At 45.1% G+C, this 25,370-nt stretch overlaps 2 protein-coding genes across 2 annotated transcripts in view; one reads left to right on the top strand and one right to left on the bottom strand.

The window, feature by feature from the left end:
* Nucleotides 1–17,752, top strand: part of LOC142585502 (uncharacterized) — a 46,843-nt gene extending 29,091 nt beyond the window's left edge. The window contains exon 2 of the mRNA XM_075696297.1: nt 11,314–17,752. Within this exon, the coding sequence (XP_075552412.1) occupies nt 11,314–13,176 (1,863 nt within the window). The 3' untranslated portion in view covers nt 13,177–17,752. The remainder of the gene's footprint in view (nt 1–11,313) is intronic.
* Nucleotides 17,106–25,370, bottom strand: part of tkv (serine/threonine receptor kinase thickveins) — a 79,748-nt gene continuing 71,483 nt past the window's right edge. The window contains exon 11 of the mRNA XM_075696307.1: nt 17,106–22,817. Within this exon, the coding sequence (XP_075552422.1) occupies nt 22,680–22,817 (138 nt within the window). The 3' untranslated portion in view covers nt 17,106–22,679. The remainder of the gene's footprint in view (nt 22,818–25,370) is intronic.

The raw sequence follows: 25,370 nt of genomic DNA, 5'->3' as shown, positions 1-25,370 counted from the left end.
GTGGGTTTGAACTGCCGACTAATGAGGTTCGGGTTCTTGCATATGCAGACGACGTGGCCTTTTTTTTCTGTACTTATAAAAAGAATGTAAAGACTGCTCTTGCAATTACAGAATATTTTTGTGCGGCTTCTGGTGCAAGCGTTAACTTTGACAAAAGTTCACATTTTTGGTTTGGATTATGGGCCATAATGCCATCGCGTTACGCAGGCATTCAATGGGAAAAAAGATCTGCGTTATTTAGGTGTACCTCTCTCACAGTATAGAAATAGCAACACTCATTGGTCGGGAGAAGTTGGAAAAATTCAACGTAAAGTGAATTCATGCCGAGGACGGAATTTATCAATATTCAGTCGTGCTGAAGTGTGCAACGTGTTCTTAACTTCCCGTCTTATGTATGTGCTACAAGTACTGCACTGCTCACGACTTCGCGTTCAAGTACTGCATCACGCATTTGCAACATTTATTAAGGCGAAAGCCTTTCTAGGCTCATGGTGAAGTTTGTGTCAGCAGACCTGACCACCGGAGTGTCCACAGAAGCGTTATCACGCCATATGAAGACAGATTAATGACAGATTAAAGAATTAAAAATGATTGATAGTGGCAGTTAGTGAACGATAACGTTATAATAGAGATTGGTAGAGGTTAATAACGACTACTAATGACTAATAATGACTTGTAATTACTACTTCTGACTCCTAAATGATCAATATGTCTAACGACGGCTTGCAATGACCACAATTGATTAGAAATTACTAGAAATGTCCAGTAATTAGTAGTAATGACTAAAATGACTACTAATTACTTGTAATGACTACTAATGACTACGAAATGACCAATATGACTAACGGCTGCTTTTAATGACCACAACTGATTACAAATGACTAAATATTCTTACTAGTGAGCAGTAATGACTGAAATGACTTGTAATGACTAGTAATGACTATGAAATGACCAATATGTATAACGACAACTTGTAATGACTACAATTGATTAGAAATAAATAAATATGCTTAGTAATGACCAGTAATTACTAATAATGACTGAAATCAGTACTAATGACTGAAATTACTGATGACAAATTTGATGATATGGTAACTAATCTGAAAGCAGTTCTAGAAGAAAATAAACGCTTGCGCACTGAAAATGACAACCTAAAGTCACGTTGTGATCAAATAGGAAGTCAAGCGAAATCGAACGAGTCTCGAATCGTGGACTGCGAACAGTACTCGCGAAACGCCAGTATAGAAATAAAAGGAATACCAGTGAATGCTAATGACAAACTGACGGAAATCATGATGAAGCTTGGTGACTGTATTGGGGAACCCATATCACCGTCTGATATTGACGTGTGCCACCGGGTTTCAATACCAGGAAGCCAAACTGGAAAGAGCATTATTGTCCAGTTTGCACTCCGAAGGAAACGAAATGCTGTGCTGGAGAAAGGAAGACGAAAGCGCCTAACGACTAATGAACTTGGGTTTTCTGAATCTGTTCCCATTTACGTCAATGAGCACCTGAGTCCTGAAAGGAAGCGCCTCCTTGCGCAGGCCATTGCCAAAAAGTGTGAAACGAACTGGAAGTTTCTTTGGGTGCGTGATGGGCACATTTATGCCCGCAAATCTGAAAACAGTGCCAGACTAAGGACCACTAGCTCGAATGATTTGAATAATGAGCTAAAAACATGGATGCCCCCATGAGATGCCTCGAACTTCCTTCTATCGCAGATCTAGATAGCGTTTACTGTGAAAATAGCGTTGCTGTTTTTCATATGAACTGTCGTTCTGTGTGCAACAAGACTGATGAAATACATAGCCTGTTTACTTCCCTTAATTTTTCGTTCCATGCAATAATGTTTAGTGAAACCTGGTACCACGATGATTCAAGATACTTTGTGCTAGACAATTATACTCACTTTGCTAATAACAGGGAAACTCGAAGAGGTGGTGGTGTATCCCTGCAAATTGTGAATTCGCTTCCTGCAACAATACTTGAGAAATTCACGTTCTGCACTCCGGACTGTGAAGTGTTAACCGTTCAGAGCGACAAAAATATATTTTGTGTTGTCTACCGCCCTCCAGACGGAAAACTTGAAAATTGATTATGAAAACTTGAAATTGATTATTATGTGCCTACAAATGAGCACGTGCTATACCTTTCCGGTGATATGAATATTGATATGCGAACCGCATCACCAGAGCAGACAGAATTTGCTTCTTTATTTGATTGTTACGCTCTTGTGAATGTAATTACTGTACCAACGCGCGTAACTTGTTCCACTTCAACTACTTTAGATTTAATTATCACTAACAACGATAAAAGCACTATAACTTCCGGAACTTTGATAACTGACATCAGTGATAATTTTCCAGTATTTGCCTTTATTGCTAATACCAACCCTAAACATGCTTCTAAATCACCGGTGTCTTATTATCGTTGCATTGATTCGAAATCCCTCGACACCTTTCGTAATGAAATATGTACAGCCAACTTCTCCCATATATTGTCGCTACCTGACGCAGATGTTGCGTACGATGCACTAATGATTGTGTTAAACCAAATATATCAAAACTACTTTCCTTTAAAATGCTGTCGCAAACGAAAATCGAAGAAACAATGGATTACGAATGCCTTATTGAAAAAAAATAGAAAAAAGAACGAAACTATAAGCGCAATTCATTAAATCCAAGGATCCCGTGAAATTGTCTCAATATAAGAAATATCGCAATAACTTGAACAAAGAACTACGTCAAGCAAATAAGTACGAATACTTCAGCTAATCGTTCTCAGATAATTCTAGCACGAACCCTCAGCATCGATGGCATCAACTAGGTAAACTGCTTGGACGTCGCTACAACAGTGGTCCAAACTGCATTATGCGCGATGGTGCTGTGCTGACAGGGCAGGATCTCTCAAATGCTTTTAACGATTTCTTTGTGAATATCACAAATACAGCAAGCTCTCCTATTAATTCAACAAACACGTCAATTCACCAAGCACCAGGAGTCTCAATGTCGTTGTTTATGTCCCCTACAACCGAAAATGAAATAATTTATGTATTCAGAAATCTTAAAAACAGTAGGGCTTTAGATATTAACGGTTTTCAAATAAAACCTCTAAAGTATGTAATTGATTTGTTAGCCCAATATTAACATACATATTCAACCTTTGTCTCAGTAGGGGAGTATTTCCTAAGCAGATGCAGATTGCAAAAGTTATCGTGATACACAAAGGAGGCGATACCTCTGAATTGTCAAATTATAGGCCAATTTCTATTCTACCGGTAATTTCTAAAGGCATAGAAAATATTATTCACACGATAATAACTAATTTTTTAGATAAGCATTCCGTTTTGTCGAATGATCAGTTCGGGTTCAGACCAAAAAGATCCACTGAGTTGGCACTGCTCAAGCAAAAGGAACTGATCATAAATGCATTTGAAGACAAGCTCATTGTCCTTGGAATTTATATTGACTTGTCCAAAGCCTTTGATTTAATCAATCATGACTTGTTAGTAAATAAACTAAACCACTAAGGTATAAGAGGGATTCCTAATTCTTTGATACGGTCATACCTTCAACATCGTAAACAAATTGTAGCACACAATGATGCTCTGCCTGATGGCCAATACATAAAATCGGGCGTGCCGCAAGGCAGCACCTTAGGCCCTTTGTAGTTTTTGGTTTACTTAAATGATATATTTTACACTAAGCTACCGGTGAACCTTACTGCCTACGCTGATGACCTTACGGTGCTCATTACGGGTAGTAGAGAAAATGACTTATCCTCTAGAGGTAATGAGTTTTTGCAGTACATGTGTCAGTGGTCGCAGGAGAATTACCTAAAAGTGAACACAGACAAAACTAAAGCCATGGTATTTCGAGCGAAAAACAAAGTTGTAAAAGATATTATGCTTAGGTTTGGGAACAACTATATTGAAATCGTGCGTACTATCAAATATCTGGGAGTAACCTCGGAATCGCTTAATTGGGATGCCCAAATTAATAACATACGATCAAAAATGAACAAAGTGAATGGGGTGCTATGTCGTCAACGGTACGTGCTATCAACAAGAATTAAACTATTAATCTACAACGCTTTCTTAGTTCCAATACTTAACTATTGCCACACTGTCTGGGGCACAAGTACGAAGCATAATTTATCCAAGATTATTGTTACTAAGAAACGTGCGATAAGATTATATGCTAACATACCATGGTATGCCCACACAGAAAGCTATTATTCCGAGTTTAACATCATTCAAGTGCCTAATCTTTATGCCTTCAGATTAATTCTTATGTACACGAATGCTATTAGAACACACAACGCAGATATGTTGACACTATTCAACCTTCAAAGCCATCTGCCCATGTACAATGTACGTCGTTGCACCGCTTGGTCTACACCGTTTTGTCGGACTGTGTACCGATTTCTATCAAGCACCTATAAACTTCCCTGTTACCTTAACATACTTGAACGTAATAACATCTCACTGGAAGAAATATCGAAAAATAAGTTAATCAGTGTTTTGCCGCTCCTGCACTATTGTATGGTGTTTCATTCTGTTTTTGTATGTCGCGCTATTGTTTCTTACATCACACAATGTTAACAAATGCACTAAGGTCAATGTCAATGCCAATGTCAATTTTGTACGTATATTTTCTTACTGATCCCTACTGTATTTTTGCCCTTGTACGTTCACAAATTTCGCAATGTATTCCAATGTTTCTAATATTTCTCTGCGTTTTTCATGACTAAGCTGTTTCCTCGTCATACTGTCATGCGGGGCGTAATGGGGTTTTTTTCAAGCCGCTGCATGCGGCTTTTACCCTTACGTCCGCTCTCATTCTGTATTCTGTGGAAAGAGAGAACTAAAGATTATTATTATTATAAAAAAATGACCAATATGGTCTAACGACGAATTGTAACGACTACAATTGATTAGAAATGACTAAAAATGTTTAGTAATGGCCAGTAATGACTAATAATGACTGAAATGACTTGTAATGGCTACTGATGACTATGATATGACCAACATGTCCAACGACGGCTTGCAATGACCACAATTGATTACAAATGACTAAAGATGCTTAGTAGTGAGCAATGAAAACAGGGGGACGTCGGGAGATGGAAATTCAAGACGATGAGCAAAACGAGAACAAGGTGAAAGCTGGAGTCAACGTTTCGACAAGTGGACTCGTCTTCTTCAAGGCGACATATGCTTTCCTCGCCACAGTATATATAGGTGGGGTGCTTCTAAAGGGGAGAGGGCGTAAGGCGGGTGGATGCGGCAACGAGAGAAGGTGTGTTAGCGGCGAGGGTGTCGAATTGAGAATAAAGGAGTGCTTTGCACAAGGCCAGGGACACGGCCGTCTGTAAATCACGTGTCAACGGCCGTGTGTCAGCCGGCGTGTCAACGGCGTGTCAACGGCGGGGACAGCAGCCCTCTGTTACCTGTTTTCGCTGGTGGTCATGGGCTATCATGTCTCTGAAAGAGATAATAAAAGGAGCGGCAAAAACCGGCGCTCGTGAAAAAAAAATTAATAGAAAATAATAAATCGAATAAATAAATAAAAGGAAAAAAAACGGGGGGGGGGGGAACGGGAAAACAAACAGCTACCAAACTAAGTGTTGTTGCCTATAGCTTGGAATTTAGCATAGCGAATAGATTCTAAAGCTCCCGTTGAAACATTTATGCCTATTGGTTGCAATGTCTTGAACTTATGGATAAGGTATGATTCTCTGTATTTTCTTTCTCGTTCAGAACGGAAATTTGACTGTAAGATGTAGAGTTTAAGTTCATCAAAGTTATGACCTAGTTGGTTGAAATGCTCGGCGACGGCTTTAGGGAGCTCTTTAGCTGTGTCCGCGCGATGTCCGTTTAATCTGGCGTTCACTTATTGTCCCGTTTCACCGATATATTGTTTGTTACACATCCGAACTTGTACAAGTGAAGCTAGATTTGATTTCGTGTGTATAACTATTTGCGGTGCTTTTAATTTTAATGTTACTTTGAAGGTGCCTGCAGGTTTTGCACCTGGGGCGACAACATGCTTTTATTACAGGGGAATAACGTTGGCTGACTTTTGTGTGCACTAACATGTCGGTAAAGCTCCTGTTGCGGCGATAGGTAGGTAACCCTTGGTACATCCGGGAACGCTTTTCTCAGACGCTCGTTACTTGATAATATTGGGTGGTATTTTCGTAGGATGTTGTTTATGTTTGGGAGTGCATTAGAATATTTTATTATAAAGGCTGGCGGTCTGTCATATTCTGGTGTAGGCTGTTTCTTCACTAATTCCGACTGTCTCTCCAATCTTGACGCGACATCATAGGCTCTATCGAGAGCAACTTGTGGATAGTTTCTTTCTGTTAGCATTGATTTAGGCTCATTTAGGTGGTGGATATAATCGTGACCTTCCCTGCGGATTCTTTTTTATTCGTTTCGCTTGTCCGACAAAAAATCCTTGCTTGCAGTGTCGCGTGTGATGACTGTTGTAGTCTAAATATTCCTGGCTATCCGTAGGCTTCCGGTAAAGCGTCGTTCTCGGTTTTCCGTTTTCTATGTAGACCGTCGTGTCCCGGAAGTTGATCTGACTAGGAGAGTAGTGAGCAGTAAATTTAATACTAGGGTGATAGCGATTGAAATGGCTAATTAAGTTGGTTAACGCGCTTGTGCCGTGTTCCCATATTATAAATATTGTTACGTGTGAGAAGTCACAGACGAAAGAGGCTATTTCCAGGCTATTTACACTGGAGCCAGACAGCCAGGCCGACCCTCGCTCGCGCTAAGGGCACCGACCAACTTCATCTTCGTTCTCGCGGCGGCCCGTCTCTTGAGCATCATTCGATGATATCGTAATATTACCTCCCCCCCCCGGCCCCCACCCCCTTGGTGGCAAAAGCGCCGTCGCCGCGGTGCTGTTAAATATCCAAGGCGCGTGGAGAGTTGTAGGGCTTGAGTCGGGCGACGTGGACAATGTCACTGGCTGTCACAGCGAAGGACGTAGTGGGCGTGGCTAGAACGATTTCATAGGTGACATCGGTCACTTGGCGGAGCACGCGATATGGGCCTGTGTAACAGGTAAGCAGTTTTTCTCAAAGGCCAACTTTACGCGATGGTGGCCAAAGCAACACTAGGGTTCCGGGCACAAAATGGACGTCACGGTGACGGAGGTCGTAGCGTTGCTTCTGTTTGCCTTGAGACACTTGTAGACGAGCGCGCGCAAGTTGGCGAGCATAGTCAGCATGGGCGATTGCATCACGGGCATAATCGCTAGTTGAAGCTGTGGCGGACGGAAGCACAGTGCCCAGTGGTAGCGTCGGTTCTCGGCCATACAAGAGGTAAAACTGGGAGAAGCCAGCAGTTTCGAGACGGGAAGAGTTGTACGCAAAGGCAATGTAAGGTATATAGCGAGGTCCCAGTCACGGTGGTCGTCTGAAACGTATTTGGATAGCATGTCTGTAAGGGTGCGGTTCAAACGCTCAGTGAGGCCGTTCGTTTGGGGGTGGTAGGAGGTGGTAAATTTATGTTGTATTGAGCAGGCACGCATGATGTCGTCAATGACTTTGGCCAAATACGTACGGCCACGGTCGGTTAGCAATTGACGCGGAGCACCTTGCACCAAAATTTTATCATGTAGGAGGAAGTCCGCAACATCAGTTGCGCAACTGGTCGGAAGAGCGCGGGTTACGGCGTAGCGGGTCGCGTAGTCCGCCGTGACTGCAACGTACCCACTTGTTTCCTGATGTAGATTCCGGAAATGGGCCGAGAAGGTCTAAGCCGACACGATGGAAGGGCTCGGCAGGGATGTCCAGCGGCTGCAGGTAACCAGCGGGGAGCTGGGAGGCTTCTTGCGTCGTTGGCGAAGTTCACAAGCGGCGACGTAACGTCGTACGGAGCGGGCAAGGCCCGGCCAGAAAAAACGACGACGTACACGGTCATAGGTTCGAGATACGCCGAGGTGTCCTGCCATTGGTGCGTCGTGAAGCTCTTCTAGAACGATTGAACGGAGGTGTTTAGGTATTACAAGTAGCAACTCAGAGCCGTCAGAATAAAGGTTACGATGGTACAGAGTACCGTCGCGGAGGACGAAGAGGCGTAGAGCAGCATCAGCCGGAGAGTGTTCAAAACGGTCGATGAGTGCTCTGATGTAGGAGTCACGACGTTGCTCGTCGGCGAAATGAAGCAGCTGTGATACGGAGAATACGCAAGAAGTACTGACAATATTGGATGAGTCAGAGTCGTCAACAGGGTAACGCGACAAGCAGTCAGCGTCTTGGTGCAGGCGGCCAGACTTGTACACCACGGACTATGAAAATTCTTGTAGCCTCAAAGCCCATCGACCAAGCCGGCCTGTAGGGTCTTTCAGCGATGAGAGCCAGCAGAGAGCATGATGGTCAGTGACTACGGAAAAAGGGCGACCGTAAAGGTAAGGACGGAACTTCGCAACCGCCCAGACAACAGCAAGGCATTCTTGTTCCGTAATGGAATAGCTGCGCTCCGATGGTGCTAGGAGGCGGCTCGCATAAGCAATGACGCGATGCTGGCCACGCTGACGCTGGGCTAAAGACGGCACCTACGCCATGACCGTTGACATCTGTACGCAATTCTGTGGAGGCATCAGGGTCGAAGTGGGCGGGAATGGGTGGTGAGGTTAGAAGAGTGACGGGACGAGACAAGGCAGCGGCTTCTGAAGTACCCTGCACCTCCACCAGAATGTTACGTGTGAAAAAACACAGACGAAAGAGGCTTTGACACTGGAGCCAGACAGCCAGGCCGACCCTCGCTCGCGCTAAGGGCAGCGACCAACTTGATCTTCGTTCTCGCGGCGGCCCGTCTTTGAGCATCGCTCGATCATATCGTAATAATATGTTGTCAATGTAACGAAGATAGGTGTGGGACTTTAAAGGGTAGGATTTCAACAGGTCTGCTTCAAGCTGTCCCATGAAAATTTTCGTATACGTGGGAGCGAATGGTGTTCCCATGCTAGTGCCGAAAGTTTGCAGGTAGTGAATAGAATCGAATTCAAAATAGTTGAGCGTGAGAACTAACCTAAGGATCGACAGGTAAACTTCAGGAGCGCAGACTTCCAAACAACTGAGCAACCACCTCCATTACAGAAAACTCGACTCTAATCCAACTTCAGACTACAGCAATGCCGTGAAAAGCACAATAGCGGAGCTCCAGTCCCGACGTGGGACTAGCCGGGTGCGCGACGAGTTCGCGTCCTCGCCGGAACTCCAATAAAGTTATTTTACTCGTCAGCCTTGCCATTCTCGCTGCCGCGCGCACGGAACGCCTTTCGAACATTATTGCCATCGAAATTTGGCGCGATGCCAATGTCGTGTCTCGTTTACGGCTGCACCTCCCGTGACCACCCAGCAGGGCAATGCGGATTTTCCGATTTCCGTCGGTAAAACGCGATCGGCAACGCCGTGAAGCCTGGATTAGGGCTGCACTTTGTGACAGGTGTGTAGTGGCATATGCAGTTTAGCTCTCTGTTTTTGACCTTACTGACTCATACGAATAATCTCGACGAAGTCGCAGATGTATGTTTGAGCTAGCGAGACAAACGATCTCTGAGCTCGCGCAACCTGGTAAAGTGAAACACAAAGTTTATTTTCTTTTTTTTTTTTTGTCGTCTTTGTGCGTCCGTCGCTATAGAACGCCGTCATTTCACAACTTCACACCGTGCACAATTAAAGCTTTATAAATGATCAGCGAATGCTCGTGATGTCGGCGTAGTTATCCGTCTGAGCCAAGTTCACCTGCACTGCCGGGCTGACGTGGGAAACAGCGTGCACTGTGGAAGTAGCTGATAGTGCTAGTTAGCAGTCGTTGCTAGTTGTTTCGTCCCTCTTGTCGGCACCAGGTAAAGTGATATTTACTTGCAGAAGGCTTTTATGTTCGTTTAGCGAATCGGGATGTAGTACGGTATGTACTAAGGCTCACTTTCCTGTGCGGCATCTTCTGGAGTCGGGTGGCGCGTCTATATAACTGACACATTTCAGGGGCGCCTTCGCTGTCACCCAGACATCTGGACTTCATGCTGACACGTGTACTTGTTTATCTTTTTCGGGTGACCGCTTTTCAGCGTCAAACAAATGTTATCGCTCAGCGCGGGATGCGCCCGCATGTATCGGAAGTTTCTCGAATGTTATCGATCGTTCTATCCGCTGTCTGTCGTCGCCGAACCTTGTATAATCTGATTGCACGTATGCGCGATGCGAATGGTGTAGAACTTTCTGACACGCGGGAACCACCGATTACTCTCGAACGTTCGATGGCTCATGTATAAAAGCTGGCGCGCTGGCTGCACAAGCTGGCGCGACGATAGCGGTGAACACAGTCGGCGATCGCAGAAATCGCCGACTGTGTTCACCGCTATCGTCGTACTGTGTAGCCTGTTTTTTGTGGGCACATGTTCGGTCAATAAAAGTTAGTTTCGTCATTTACAGCATTGCTACTGTGTTCGTTGCCGTCACGATTGCGTGACAATACCGACACTGTTTGTGTACACGCACCAGTTCAAAAAAATGACGCGGTCGGCCGCTATGTTCGTACGGCGGCGCGGTCTAAGAGGAAGGCAGGCACCCCACAAACAGGGGGTATCACTGATTTTGGTCATTCTGACCATTTTGAAGCGAAAAGCTTCACTGCACTAGTCAACACCGCGCTTCGCGCGAGCCGGCGTATGTCGGAATTGGCTCCGTATAGCGTGTTCGGAGTCAGCGCAGCTGGCCGCCGTCGACTCCGTCGCCTAATGCCCCAACCACTGGCACGCGTCGGAAAGCTTCGGCCCGCGCCGAAGCGTCAAAAACGTCGGTCGGAAACACGGCGAAGCGTGACGACGCGCAGCGGTTATGTCCTCTGCCGATGCTAGAAGTTTGCCTACTCGAGGCGACGCTGCGCCGGCGTGCACCAATGAGAGGCTGCGACGAGCCCTCTATATAAGCGCAGCCACGCTGCGCGTGCGCACATGTGTCAAAGGCGACTGTCGACATACGCAATTGGGTCAAAGCCTGTGCTCGCTTACGACGGTGCACGGACATCATACATGTTTCCGGCCTATTTGCCCAGGATTGAAGTGCGATCCAAACGTATTTTGAAGGAGAATAGTCATTTTAGTAGTCTCATTTCAATGTCAAAAAGCAATGCAGCTGAACTTATTGTTAAGCTTTCAACTTAACACAGTTGTTTTCTACTGGGAACTTCGCCATAAACTTGAAGCTGCTAGTATCAGTTGATGCAGGTAAATATTTTCTTCACGTGTTAAATATCTTAAAATTCCTATTTCTTTTTTCTGCTCGCAGGCTGTGCTGGCAGGCGACGCAGAGCAGGGTGCGGCTGACCAACAGCAGCAGGTCGGCGTGCAGGAAGAGCTGAGTGAGCAGGCCTCCGAGATGGAGACCAAGGACAACGGCGGAGGCGAGAACAAGGTGTTTCCTTCGCAGCACTACCATGCACAGCAACAAGGATACCCGCTCGACGCCATTCCTATCCCGGTACACCAAATACCCATACAAAGCGGCCACATCATCCTGCCGCAGCTGTTCAACAACGGACTTCAGCAGGGCGCCATCCATCTGCCACAGTGGGAGTCGAACAAACTCCAAAAGCCGCCTCAGCCAGTCTTTGAGCACCAACATCATTCAGCGCAGCAACAGCATGAACCGCAGTATCAGCAGCACGAGCAGCAGTACCAACAGCACCAACAGCAGCAGCAGCAGCAGCCACAGCAGGGGCACCACCATCACCATGCTTATCCCGATGTCCACCATCAACCGACACAAGTTGTTCACCATGGTGGTGGAGGTGGCGGTGGTGGCGGTGGTGGCGGCGGCGGCGGCGGTGCATCTGAGGAGCAGCATCACCAGTACATAGAGAACCACAACGTGCATCCGCAGCAGTCGACGGACTTGGCAACGCAGGCTCAAGGCCAGGAGCCGTGGCCACTGCCTCAACCCGAAATGCCCAAGATCGTCCACCTTGATGTCAAATGCGAGAAAAATCTCATGAAGGTAGTGGTCGAGTTCGACAAGCCCTTCCACGGCATAATCTTCAGCAAAGGCCACTACAGCTACGGTAGTTGTGTCCACTTGCCGGCGGGCTCAGGCCGCAAAAGCGTCTACTTCGATGTATCGATCAACAGCTGTGGCACCATTGGAAACACGCAGAATGGCCTCTACGGTTACGACGGTGGCAACTCTGGAACTGGCAGCTTCTTCGAGAACACCATTATCGTCCAGTACGATCCACAGGTGCAGGAGGTGTGGGACCAAGCACGCAAGTTGAGGTGCACGTGGCACAACAACTACGAGAAAGCGGTTACTTTCAGGCCTTTCCCAGTCGACATGCTCGACGTTGTGCGCGCCGACTTCGCAGGTGACAACGTAGGCTGCTGGATGCAGATACAAGCTGGCAAAGGGCCTTGGGCCAGCGAGGTAGCCGGCATCGTCAAAATCGGTCAGACTATGACGATGGTACTGGCCATCAAGGACGACGAGAACAAATTCGACATGCTGGTACGCAACTGCATTGCGCACGACGGGCAGCGGGCGCCCATCGAGCTCGTTGACAGCCAAGGGTGCGTCGTGCGACCAAAACTAATGAGCCGGTTCACAAAGATAAGGAACTTCGGTTCCAGTGCGACAGTGCTGTCGTACGCACATTTCCAAGCCTTTAAGTTTCCTGATACAATGGAAGTCCACTTCCAGTGCACCATACAGATCTGCCGGTATCAATGCCCGGATCAGTGTTCAGCGCAGGCGACCGTCGACTCGTCGGCACCCGACAAGCAGGCGCTGTACTCTAACCATGTTTCCCAGTCCGCTGGCCGGCCCAGGGAAGAGAGAGACGTTTCGTACCACGAAGAAGAAGAGGAAATGGCAGAAATTGGCGTGAATAGAGTGATTCGCGTTGTCTCAGCTGGTGACTTGGCATTCAGCCTGGGTTCCAACGATACCCATCCGGCTCCCTTAGTAAAAGAGGAGCATGAAAGTTCTATCATATGCATGTCTGCGCCAGGATTCGCGTCCGTCCTTATCGTACTCCTGTCCCTCCTCGTCATTGCCTGCTTGCTGTCCGCCTTCTTGTGGATCAAGCAAAAGACGGCGATGCGGCTTCCTAAAAGTCTTCCCTACGATCTACCAGTGCTCAAAAAGGGAAAGCTCTAATCTGGTTTGACTTATAGGCTCCTGAACTAATGACGACGAACGAGATTTTTTTCTTTTTCCAGCATCGCGAAAAAATTTCACCATTCGGCCTCTCCCCTCAAAACGGTGGAATCGCGCAGCTTAAAAGCCCTTTCCCTTTCGCAGCACGATTCCACTTAAATACTGCGAAGGGGCGGAATGATTAAATTTTTGCAGGTGGCCTTACGACCCGCTGACACTGCGTATTCGCACTCCTTATTTTACCTTTCATCGCGCGAATACTGCTGCTGGTCTCGGTGACTTAGCGAATCCGCCTTGTCAGCGCGTCCGATAACAGGGCCAAAATATGCCTACTTCTTTAAGCCATAAACATGTTTAACTTACATTGAGCATTCAGGGATCATTCATGTTAATTTAACCACATTTGAATGTTAGCCCACAAAGACGCGTTTGTCTTCGTAGTTCTGACTCACCAGTGTGTCCAGGAGAAACTGTATGCTGCCATTACTAAACGACGTGGAAGTCGCTTATCGTTACGTACATTCACTTCGCTGACGTTTGTATCACGCCCTGCACTTGCAGGATTTACTCCTTAATGGTATTCACTCAGACACAGCGCGCGAGGAGGCCGACTCGCGTACAATCTCCATGACGGCAAGTCCGCATGCAAGATGGATGCCTTAACAAGGCTGCTTTCGTCCGCTTATACCAGAGTGCCAAAGGAAACGTGTAGGGACAGGCCATGCGCTGTCCGCACTTACATCAGTCGGACGCTTTGGATCAAAGTAGCCGGTAACAGTGATGTTTTTCTGTCTTCAGCCCGCTGCGCGTGATCGCGCGCGATTGTGGAGAGCACCGACCAGTAGCAAAATTCCAACCCACGAGGCTGCCGCGGCCGGCCATATATTTGGTCGGGCGTGACAAACTAAATTTTGAACAGACTCACTTCACGTCCATGCTGTTGTCACTTCACATTATTAACATTTGCAGCATTGACAGGTCGGGCTACATAAATGTGGCGTCAAAGGATGCTCTTCCACCAGCCACAAGCTATGGCGATGCACGGCTACAAAGACTCGCGAGCGATGCTCAGACGAAGCTTTTTTAGGCGTCGCTCCCGGTAGCACATCGCGAAACTCTACCGCATATTTCGTAAAATCTACGACGAGATTTTTTTTTTCTACGATTTTACGAATCTTGCGTGAAGTTTTACGAAACGCTCTTGAAAGGTGACATGGTGCAAGATTGAAAAAAGAAATGTATAAGTCAATGCCTGCCGCCGCGTCGCTCGTAGTTCTGCAAAAATTCCGTGGGGCGGCGCTTGTTGCCTTTTCAACTTCCAGCGGCAGTCGAATGCTTCTGCCGGCTCCATGCCCTCCATGCCTCTAAATAAAGGTTGCGCTCTCCATAGGCTGTCTCCTCTCTTCTGCGTCGGCTCCCTCTACGCGGGGCCGAACTAGCAGACGCTCTCAGAATCAAACGCCGTGGCTACGTGTCGCTCGCGCTTCTGAAGCCGTATTTTGATCGGAATTTTCTTTACTTTGTATCGTGACTGGCTGCAGCAACAACAAGAGAGGACGTCTGAATGTTGACTTTCCTCCGCGCCTCGCTTCGCAGATGAAATCCGAAAGAGTCGCTTGCCGTCAGTTTCACGTGTGTGCATCCCAAGGCACAGTAACACGGCTACGCGAACACGGAACTACGCTAGAAAAGCACCGAGGAGGCGCGAAACGTGGAGTCTGCGTGCGCCGCTCGCGATGTTTGGGACCCCTACGCCGACGAAAGCAAAAGCAAGCAAGAAAAAAGGCGTGTGACGGCGTTTGGCCAATGGGAGGGCCGAGCGTCGAGAGAACGCGCAGGGGAGGAGGACGGCGGCAATCTTCAAAGGATGGCGCTACTTGTTTTTTACCGAGGGGTTTTCCTGCCGGCGCATCGATAGTGCCGATATGCGGGGGGTCTGCTAGCGAGCGTTCTCGCGGGCCTCCGGGACGGTAACAGTTGTCATGGCAATCTCAGAGGCTGCAGCATGTGACCTAGGTTGCAGGCATGTCCCATAAACGGCGCTGGTTGCCTTTCGAGGAAAGAGAAAAGGGAGATGGCACGGAACCGGGTTCATAGCATCACGCTGCAGGCATCTATCGTAAAGGAGGCATAAAGGAGGTGATGGCACTTGTGCTGCCCTCTTGTGGCAGCCCAAGAGGCCATCTACTGCTACTTGCACTGCTACTTATGCGCAGTGTCTGAACGTAATTCAGCATTAATAAAGTGCATGTGTATCTCATAAAAGGTGTGCACCAAGAGCAAATGCTTAAGAATGCTTACTATGGAGCCCCCCCCCCCGCCCCCCATTCCTTTTCTTTCTTTTTGTTTATTGAGGCTGTAGGAATTTTACGAATTTTAATGTTCACAGGTTGGCAGGTGTGCTATACTTGAAAGTGATCTGTGAAAAACAATGCAAAAACTTAATGGCCATCTAGATAAATGACCGCACACCGCAAGCTTCTTGTTTTTTACCATGACGTCGCTCTTCTCTCGTTTTCTTTACTGTGCACTAGGAAATTGAACTCATCATGCAACATATTTTTAAGAAGCACTACTCAAGAGTATACGTGGGATCTGTATTAAAATTATTTTACCAGAACCAATTTGGCATGAAATAATACGCTGTACACTGCCATTGTGCACTTAAGCGTTAACCACCCTCTCTTCTGCCCACCCCCCTCACTTTCTCCCACAAGAACATGTATGCCATCTTTATTACAGTTGACTCCGCTGACATGGACATTGCCTTCTCCAGGCAGCTGAGTAAACTAGAAAAAGCAGCTGCACCTTCTCTAAATCCTGGCAGCAGCAACAAACTAAGGAAGGCAGTTGCACTCAAACAGTTGACGCTTTCGTGTACAACTGTTTCGATAAGGCTGTGGCATACTTAAAAACAAAAACCCCAGTCACTTGCGTGAAATGGCCGATGTTACAATGCTCATAGGCTGGAATTATTTGCACTTACATTAAATCCCTTTGCGGCACTTCAACTCGCCATCTTTGACAAATTCTGCCAAGAGAGTCTGAATGCAGGGATGTGTATTAAGAGGTGCATGTTATCCATCAATGCAATCCCCATTGAAAGCTGCACAAGTAAGCTTGACAGTGCTGCATGTGAAAGCTTTGCGAGACAGTTGACAATCCTGAAAGAAGTGCGATTCTGCTTCAATGCCCAACCCCTACTCAAGGCAGCACAGAACAGACATACAAGGCATTGGAACTCTTGCTCTTGGGTCACTTGTCCATTCTTTTGTCACGTAACACCTCAATGGCGATTTTATTGTGTTCTTGATAACAACAAACATTTTTAGTGAAGTCTTTTCTGTATAAGCGTCACATCACTTACTCACAATGCCTGCTTTATCATTTTGCAACTGAGTAGTTGAGGCCTTTAGAAATTTTGGAGATTTAAACCAATGTGTAATAGCAAGGCAGCTGGCCACCACCATGAGAGGCAGCTTCACACAAAGTTCTAAAGGTTAATGAACTTCCTGTTGCAAGTGCATTACCCTCAATGACGATTACACTAATAAAATATCACGTTGGCTGAGCTGTTTCATTCAGCCTTTCCATTGTTTCATTTGTCAGACATCAACCACTTTCTCATGCGATTATGCTGTTCTTTCTTCGAATGGTGCTAAGGATGAAGAATGTAGGTTCTGTGCATTTTTTCTCTCTTGCCAAACAGTGAATTGCAGCCACAAGATTCTTGGCTATTCCAAAGGTGCTATATATGCGTCATTTGGTCTGGTATGTTTCTCTTGTAAATAGGTCTGAAATGTCTGCTGTAAATAGTGTGTTCCACTGTTTGAAATGTGTTTGACTAACTAGTAATATTGTTGTCAAAAGCCAATAAAGCAAGTTCCTGCTGTCCAGGTGTTGTGTTTCAAGAAAAACTGTACAAATCATGCATCAGCATAAATGTACATTTACTTTTCTTACAAGATTACATCAATGTTGCACAGACTTATGACTTGGAGTTCATTTCCATATCCTCAATGGTATGAAACTGCAGAATTATACAGCACACAGATTTCTCAGTGAATGCACCTTCAGCCAACACATAAGGTAATAATATTTATCCCACACCCAATGACTCGGACAAAATGTTTGGGAAACTGAAATATTACAGCAACGAAAATGGCCAAATACGAATAGCATTAGACAATGCCCTATACACAGGAGGAATTTTTTCTTTAAACTAAAAAGACCCCAAAAATAGGTGAACTCATTAGTGAAAGTTCAGTTACGATACATAAAGATTAGTTCCCAAAGTCATTATGGCACCAAACACAAAGCAAATGTGTACACTATAACGCAATTAATTTCCAAGTTTCATAAAGACAGTACACAATAAGCATGCATTAACACATAAGGATACATTAGCACTCGTTTTAATAATAAACTGGTTACAACAGAAACAATGCTTTTTGCAGTAAAGGGATAACACAATATCATTACTTAGGCATACTGTCTATGTTATACCGGCTCGTGATATTGCACTTGGTGCCAAAGTACTATTAAACAGGCATATAAACGGTCATTCAACCAAAAATATCTAACTTGAAAGGAAAAACAAAAAAAGATTTTCCAAGAATATTGAACCCTAAATGCAACACACACCTGACTGTGCTACTAAAATATAGACACACACTCAGCTCCCTGTGTCACACAGTTACTAAACAGGAAAGAGTCACAAAGGGCACCTAATTTTTGATAGGGTACATTATAGCTTATTGTGCATCGCAGCATAGCATCTTGAACGCACAAAAATGTCAGGTTGCTTACCATTGAGGAGGTGAAAGTACAACTCGATACCACAAACTGATCACTTTCGATACAAAATTAGAAGTAGTATATATAACCCCACATGACACATAACAAAGCCTCAGAACACCAAGCACAAGGAAAAAAAAGGAGGGGGGGATCATGTGCCGTGGCATAAATTGCTGCGCTTGCCATTTGCATTGGGCAACCAGCACACGCATCCTTATGCAGCTTCAAAACTGTACCTGGCAATTCTGGGCATTGAAAGTGCATCATGCAAGCTGCTGGATAAAAATACTTGATGGCACACGAGAAAACAACAGGCATAACAAACATACATAAATATCATTATGACACCTGAATTGGTCTACCTGCACATTCAAAAAGCACTATTAGGAACTCTTCCAGCCCAAAAGAAGCTGTAGAGAAGTTGCTAAAATGCGTGCACACAATTACAAAATCTCTTCAGGCCATATGTGTGTACCAAAGGCAGCGTGGGCTGAGTAATCGTCCTGCAATCCTCCACAAAGCTTGCAAATAGAAAGCAGCACAGCAAGGCACAACCAGCATATCCCAATTGGCTGTGAATGAGAGATTGTCAACTGTCCACAATGACCAAGTGAGAAATGCAAAGGCATATTAAAACAAGGCAAGCAGCAGTGAAAAGCACCAGATACCGAAGGGGTCCAATAGGTACTGAAACATGGTTGGAAAATGGCCTGTTTGTTGCATGAAGAAAACACTGTGCGGGCAAAAGGTTCCTGATCTACTTGCAGCAATACATAAGAGTTACAATGTCAGGAGCACATATAACAAGCTTTGGCATTATGTGCCACAGCGTGAAACCTTTACATTAACCCCACAAGAAAGAATAAGTTACACAAAATTCCTGTGGTCAGACAAAATAAAATTGGACAAAAATAAAATAAACATTTCAAATAACAATTTGGCCACTGGATTTTGAGAAACATTGCCTCGTGGTATCGGACTTCTTTAGCATAGTAAATTTCATTTATATGCACCATAAAATAATAAATGCGGCAGCCACAAGATAACGAGATAAAAATATGAATACAATGCATACATGACAATAAGTAAAGACCTGTTGGTTGGGACATCAGTAAACTTAATGCAGGTATAAATGAAGGTGAATAACACAGCTATACAAAAACATGCACATTAAGCAGCAACAGCTGCCAGGCAGCAATAAAAGACAAACTGAAATGGCCCAAGATGGAGAAGAAAGAAATGTGTTGAGTGTAACTATGGACGAAAATGCAATAATTTTCCAACTGCAACACACTCAAAGGGTAGTCTATGTTAATTCAACAGGGCTGAACTGCCATATAGTGCCACCTAAGGCCCCATATTATGCTTTTAAAAAAAGAAAATGTCTGAGGTGGGTTGATACAGGTACTGCTCAAAGCAATGATAGCTATCAGCTTTGGCTGCTGATTACTGTGCTGACAATGTGCAAGTTGGCCACTCAAAGGACCGTAATGACACGATGCAGCATAGTCTGTGAAGCATTTTAGCACCAAGAACTGGGCTACGTTCACCAGAAGGCACAGGCTACAGTATCAATAAAGTCATGATTTCACAAAGAACATATAGTTCTTATCATGCAGGATATTTAGCTAGGCTTATGTGGTCTATAAAGTCTACACGACTTATACACATATTTTGGTACCAATGACAGACAGCTCATGAGCGACACAAATGTTGGAAGAATGGGGTGGGGGCACCAGTTCCCATGGTTGTCTGTTCTTTTACCAGCAGATCAGTGGCATGCATACTACGCACACAAAAAACAAGCATGCTGGTCAGCCATAAAATAAAAGTACATCAAGTATTACAAAGGTACACAATTTGCAGTGGTGGAAACAAGTTATGGAAGCCACGTTAATGCAGTTTATTCCTCTGTGTGATAACCAGACAGATACTGTTACTTACCAGGATTGGCCTCACCAGCAAATCTGCACATCAGATATTTGCTGCACATAGCTACTCCCCAAGCTTTTTCTTCGTGAATGAGAACATTTACTTATTTTTCTGCCTCATGCTCACATACAGTTGCATTCAATATGAGCTGCAACACGGTGCCCCTGGTCGAAGGGGTCCCAAGATTGTACATCTCTGCCAACATATGCAAAATCGGAGAACTAAACACTGGTATGCTAATCCCCGATATTTATTAAACCAACTTTTTGTATGTTGGAACTGCCATGCAGTCTTGGAGCTCCTTCAACCATGGACACCGTGTTGCAGCTCATATCAAACATGACTGTAGATCGCAGCCCCTCAATAAATTTAGAAATGACACCACTGATGCAACTACATTTGATTTAAGAAATAAAGGGGAAGGGGGGAGTGTCACACTGCTGATTCAGTGATGCAATTGAAAATAATTCATAGCTTGCATTGTCGTGCTACCACCAAACCACTTAACAAAAAAGCTGGTGATGACTATGTCTAGCATCATATATATACATATTTATATATACAAGTTCATGTTACATTTTGGCACAATATTCAGAAAAGTAAATGTATGTACATTAACTAGAACAGCAATGTTCAAGTTAATTAGCTGGACATCCACACATCAACTGTTACATATCACTTTTTACATATTCACAAGAAAAGGTTGTACTCTGTTACGTTCACATGAGAAAAATGTATGAAGGCTGATGTGTGACAAAGCAGTGAAAAGCAATAAGAACTGCGAGTATGAAGTCTAAAGAACCCTTCATGTGTCACTGAAAAAATAACACTGCTGCCAATACAAAGCTAGGAAAACATTCCTTCATTTTCATTGTTTTAAAGAGGGAAGTAACAGCTTAATCAAGCCATTAAGCAATTAATTATCATGTTCTTGCATGTTTAGGACTTATAATGAATATGATGCACAGAGTGATGCACCATGTCTTAGTACAGTGCACTAAAGAATGTGCTAAGAGTAAATCAGTAGCCGTTGTGGCGACAAACGTTAAAATAAAGCCTGTGGGGACTTGGAGGCTAATCACTACCACCTTAAAGTGCACTTAAGCAGTCAGGGGGATGACTGCTTCACAAGCACACGACATTTTACACTCTGCACGCATGTGTTGCAGTTATTAAGGCAGCAGAAGCATGTTGGAAACAAGGCTCTTGTGCCTGCTTTTGCAGCATGCACAAGCTTTTTCTTTTTTTTAAAATAATTACCGTCATCAGTTGTCCTTATTTCTGATCACCAATCAAACCAATTTTTCAATGTCTCTGCTGAAGCACTAACAAACGAACAAGGTTGGAAACTGCATACGTGGCACTACTAGGTAAGCACTTGAAAGATGATAGTAAAATATATGAGATTTCATATTCGTCATTATTTGCCCTAAAATTGATCACATGAAGTAAGTGTAGATCTTCAAGACCTTTTCAGACATATTGTATAGCAATGGCTTCAATGGTAAACAGTATATTCACTGCTGTCACATTATAATGTGGGACGCTTGAAACTGACTGACTTTTGTTCACAATCACTTTGAAAACAAGGAACGTATGTATTCAACAGCTGCAACAGCATGAAAAAAAGAAAGTACATTGATAAGCTCAGTGGTTATGTACTCAGCTCGTTTATCTTATAATGAATTCTCTTACCTGCATAGACTTTATTTTAAATCCTAGGGGACATCAAAATACATATAAAACACTAATTATGCTTTACAAGCTGTACTAAAATGCTGAGGCATTACTTTGCAGTGGTTATGCTGTTGAATCAGTATGGTAAGGCAAATGTGAGCGTGTATGCAGTAGTTGTCCAGAAAAAAAAAAAAAACATGCAATTTTTGCTTACTGCTTTTGTTGAACGGCTTTCATTTTGCATACAACTTAGAGTACTTCTGTCCACGTGTTGCAAGCCATCTAATGACTGTTGTGACCTTTAGAATGCTGCAAACCTTTAAAGAGCTGATTAAATGTACACATAGAGCAAAACAAAAACTGATGAAATAAAAAATCCACCAATGATGTCAGTGCTATTTTATGCTTCGCAAGATAACAAAAAGCAGCCAGACAGAAGCTAGGCAACAACAAAAGCTGTATAAAATGGCACTTGGAGAAACAAAGCCCACAAAAGAAGAGGACTGCCCATAACGGTTACTGATGTCAATGTGTCCCTGCGATACACATTTCCTTGGGTAAGAGAGCTTGCATGTAGCTCACTCACGGTGAGATGAAGCTGCCCGCAGGTGGCTTTCGATTTCAGTACTGGTGTGAGCAAAAAGGCACTAAATCACTAACACTATAGTAATTGGGGGAAAAAATGTCAATGCTAAGTGACTGGAGCGTGGTCACAACCGAGGACCCACTATTCATGCCATTCAGTTTCAACATCGCAGCTCAATCAATTCCACACAGGTAGCCGGAGTGACGAAAGGGATTGACAGCAAAAGTGCGTTACTTCCAATGGGCAGGCACTGCAGGTCATGTTCACTAGCCTGTGTCAACGCAGATTGCATTGAACTCACTACTACAAATGGCTGACCTGCTTGCCACAGTAATTTCAGGTCTTTTGGCTGCAGCAATGCAACTGCAGACATCTTACGACGATGCAACAATAGGGTTTACAGTAGCTGAGCCTGCTCATCTTACAACAGCGGCAGACAACATGACCTCCAGGACCTGTTGTTGTACTGCACACCCAGGCTGGTACTCCAACCACACAATATACTGAGGTGTCACACCATCTTCCCTCCAATGTAACTGGAATCCACCACCAGCCTAGCCAGTGACTTCTTTACGCGCAGGGCTGTTAGCCGAACACCAGGTCTCTGGTGCCAGCATTCCTGCATTAGCTTGGACAGGCACTGTGTTACCTGTAAAAAATAGGAGTTATAACATAATTCTTAATTCACTCATGACACGCAGAAGCACAATAAACATGGTACTTGCATGAAAATACATTTGACCCTTTGAGTTAACCCTTTGAGGGTAGATTTTTTTAGCCATATGCGACCGCCCAGGGTCGATTTTTTTATTGCAGATTCCAATTCTTCTTAGGGACTTACAGTCGCCGACTGATTTTCCGGACTCCAAAAATTCAGACATGCTCGATTATTCGGTCTGCTTCGCGGCACCGCCATTCTCCCCATAGACCATAATGTATAACAACTGCCGAAAGTTCGGACACCTTCCAACCTCTCATCTGATTTTTCGGACACTTCTTGAGCCAGCTCGATCGAGAGCACCATGCACCGACTCTGACCGGTGCATGGTTCGACTTGCTGAACGCCATTTTTGTTTTGAATGGAGCCTCCCTACTGTCCCACGAAGTGCCGCTACTGCAAATCCCCGCTCATCATCATCGTTTCTGCCTGGTTTGATAGAATGGTTCTACAGCAGTTCTGGTTTCAGATTAGTAAGCCATGTCAAGACAATCCAGCAGCTGATTTGTTTCTTCGCGCACGACGCGGCGAGTATGCCACGTTTTTCATTTGTGCGACTGGTGTCGGCATGGTGGCGTTTGCTTGGTGTGCTGTGTCGAGGTTCCAGTGATCCAACACGGCATACGGAAACATCGCGTCAAGTGTCTAATGGCGCCGACAGTGCCCGCGCAGACTGTGTTGGGGAATGCCGGCAAGCAGGTGTCGGGAAGCCTAAGATTAGTCGCCTTCCGATGTGCTCCCTACCGACGTGGGAAATGTTCTGCCGAGACTTGCGCAGTGGTTGCATTGCGATTCCGGACACCGTCTCATTTGACAGTTTCACAGATGCTGACACTGCTGTACTGACATGCGCAGAACTCGACGACGGCGAGATCATTCGTCAGGTTTCTGCTGCGCCGCCGGACGATGACCGAGTCGGAAGATGACGCACCGTGTGCTATGCTGCCGTCGCATGCGGAGTGTGTACAAGCAGTGACTGTGCTTTCAGCTGACGACCCTCTCCAAGATTCAGGCTTATCTGATTGCGCGTAAACGGAACAGCGTGCAACGGCGAATTCACAATTTCTACAAGCCTACTGCTGAGCCCGAATAAGTGCATGGAAATAAAGGATTTCATTTTTTTTTTTCTTAATCTGCTTTTTCGGACACCTGTTTATTCGAACATTTTCGCAGTCCCCGTGAGGTCCGAATAAACGGTCGGCGACTGTATTTCGAAAAAAATTTACCGCAATTTTTCTAGGGTGAACGTAAAGTGAGAAAAAGATAGTTTGCGTTGGTATATATGTACTCTTCATTCATGAATAACAACAATAAAAAAGGAAATAAACTTACAAGAATTAAAAATTTGATGCATTTTTATACACATAGTTCAAGGCCTTGAAAATGCACACACGAGAATATTTCGCAAGACTCAAATGTTCCTGCTCTTACACTAATTGTACATCCATAGAGTAATCGAATTACGTAGGCGCGCACTCGAGAAAACTGTGGTTGTGTGCCCGTTAAAAAAGCACGTGTGACAAACTTCCACTAATCTTCATCTTATCGCCAACCAGAAGCAATTAGTTTTCGCGAGTGTCAAAAAAAAAAAAAAAAAAGCAACGGAAACATATGCAAGGCGGCATCTTTTCTAGCGCACCCTTGCGAGCACTAAACGAGCGAGAAAGAGGTGGTCACCCTTCGACCAATTAGTAATGAGAGATAGCCATCAGTTTTGCAAGCGCAAGAAGCCGAAACCGCCCACGGAACAAAACCCGAACCACAGCCCGAACACGCACGCGCCAATGCGCGAGCGGTAATATGTAGACGCACGAGAGCAAACTAGCTATAAAGCAAACCATGCAATGAAAACCGAGAGAGGGAGGCGCGCAAAAAAAATTTCCCTGTATTCCCCCATAGTGGCAGCACATGACAGAAAAGAATAAGTTAGGAAATTGGCGTGCTTTTTAAACGTACAGATGGCGCGGTAAATACACAGTGTTAAGAACGGCCAACTGCAGTGCAAGTTTGCCAGCCATTTACGCCAGCGGTGGCAACCTCATCTTGGAATGCTGCCGCCAACCTCTAGCCACGGTGTGACTAAGTCGACTTTGTGTCGGGAACAATACGCACGTCCTCCACTCTCCGTCGCTTCTGCTAGGATGCATTTGACGAAGCAGGCTTTGTGCTGAAACCACCACCGTTACGCTCTAGCCTCGTCGCCGCTGTGACTGAAGGAGTTCGACGAAGCAGGCTTTGTGCGCAACACGACAACGCGGACCTCATCTGCCACGGGTGGGGGAGTTGCCACGGGAACGTCGTCGTGAGCTCCTTCCCACGCGCCGACCAAGACGCAAGACAATGTGCTACCCGGGCGCGCTACCCAGGACGGCTCCGAGTTCTACGAAATTCGTGTGGTGTCGGTTTTGGACCATGAACACGTGTGTGTGTGCATGTGTGTGTGTAAACCGTCCCACGGAGAGGCGGCTAGTTTATGAGGACTAA

Source organism: Dermacentor variabilis, chromosome 1 (assembly GCF_050947875.1).
Source record: "Dermacentor variabilis isolate Ectoservices chromosome 1, ASM5094787v1, whole genome shotgun sequence".
NCBI lineage: Eukaryota > Metazoa > Arthropoda > Arachnida > Ixodida > Ixodidae > Dermacentor > Dermacentor variabilis.
This window is presented reverse-complemented; position numbering and strand designations above follow the sequence as displayed.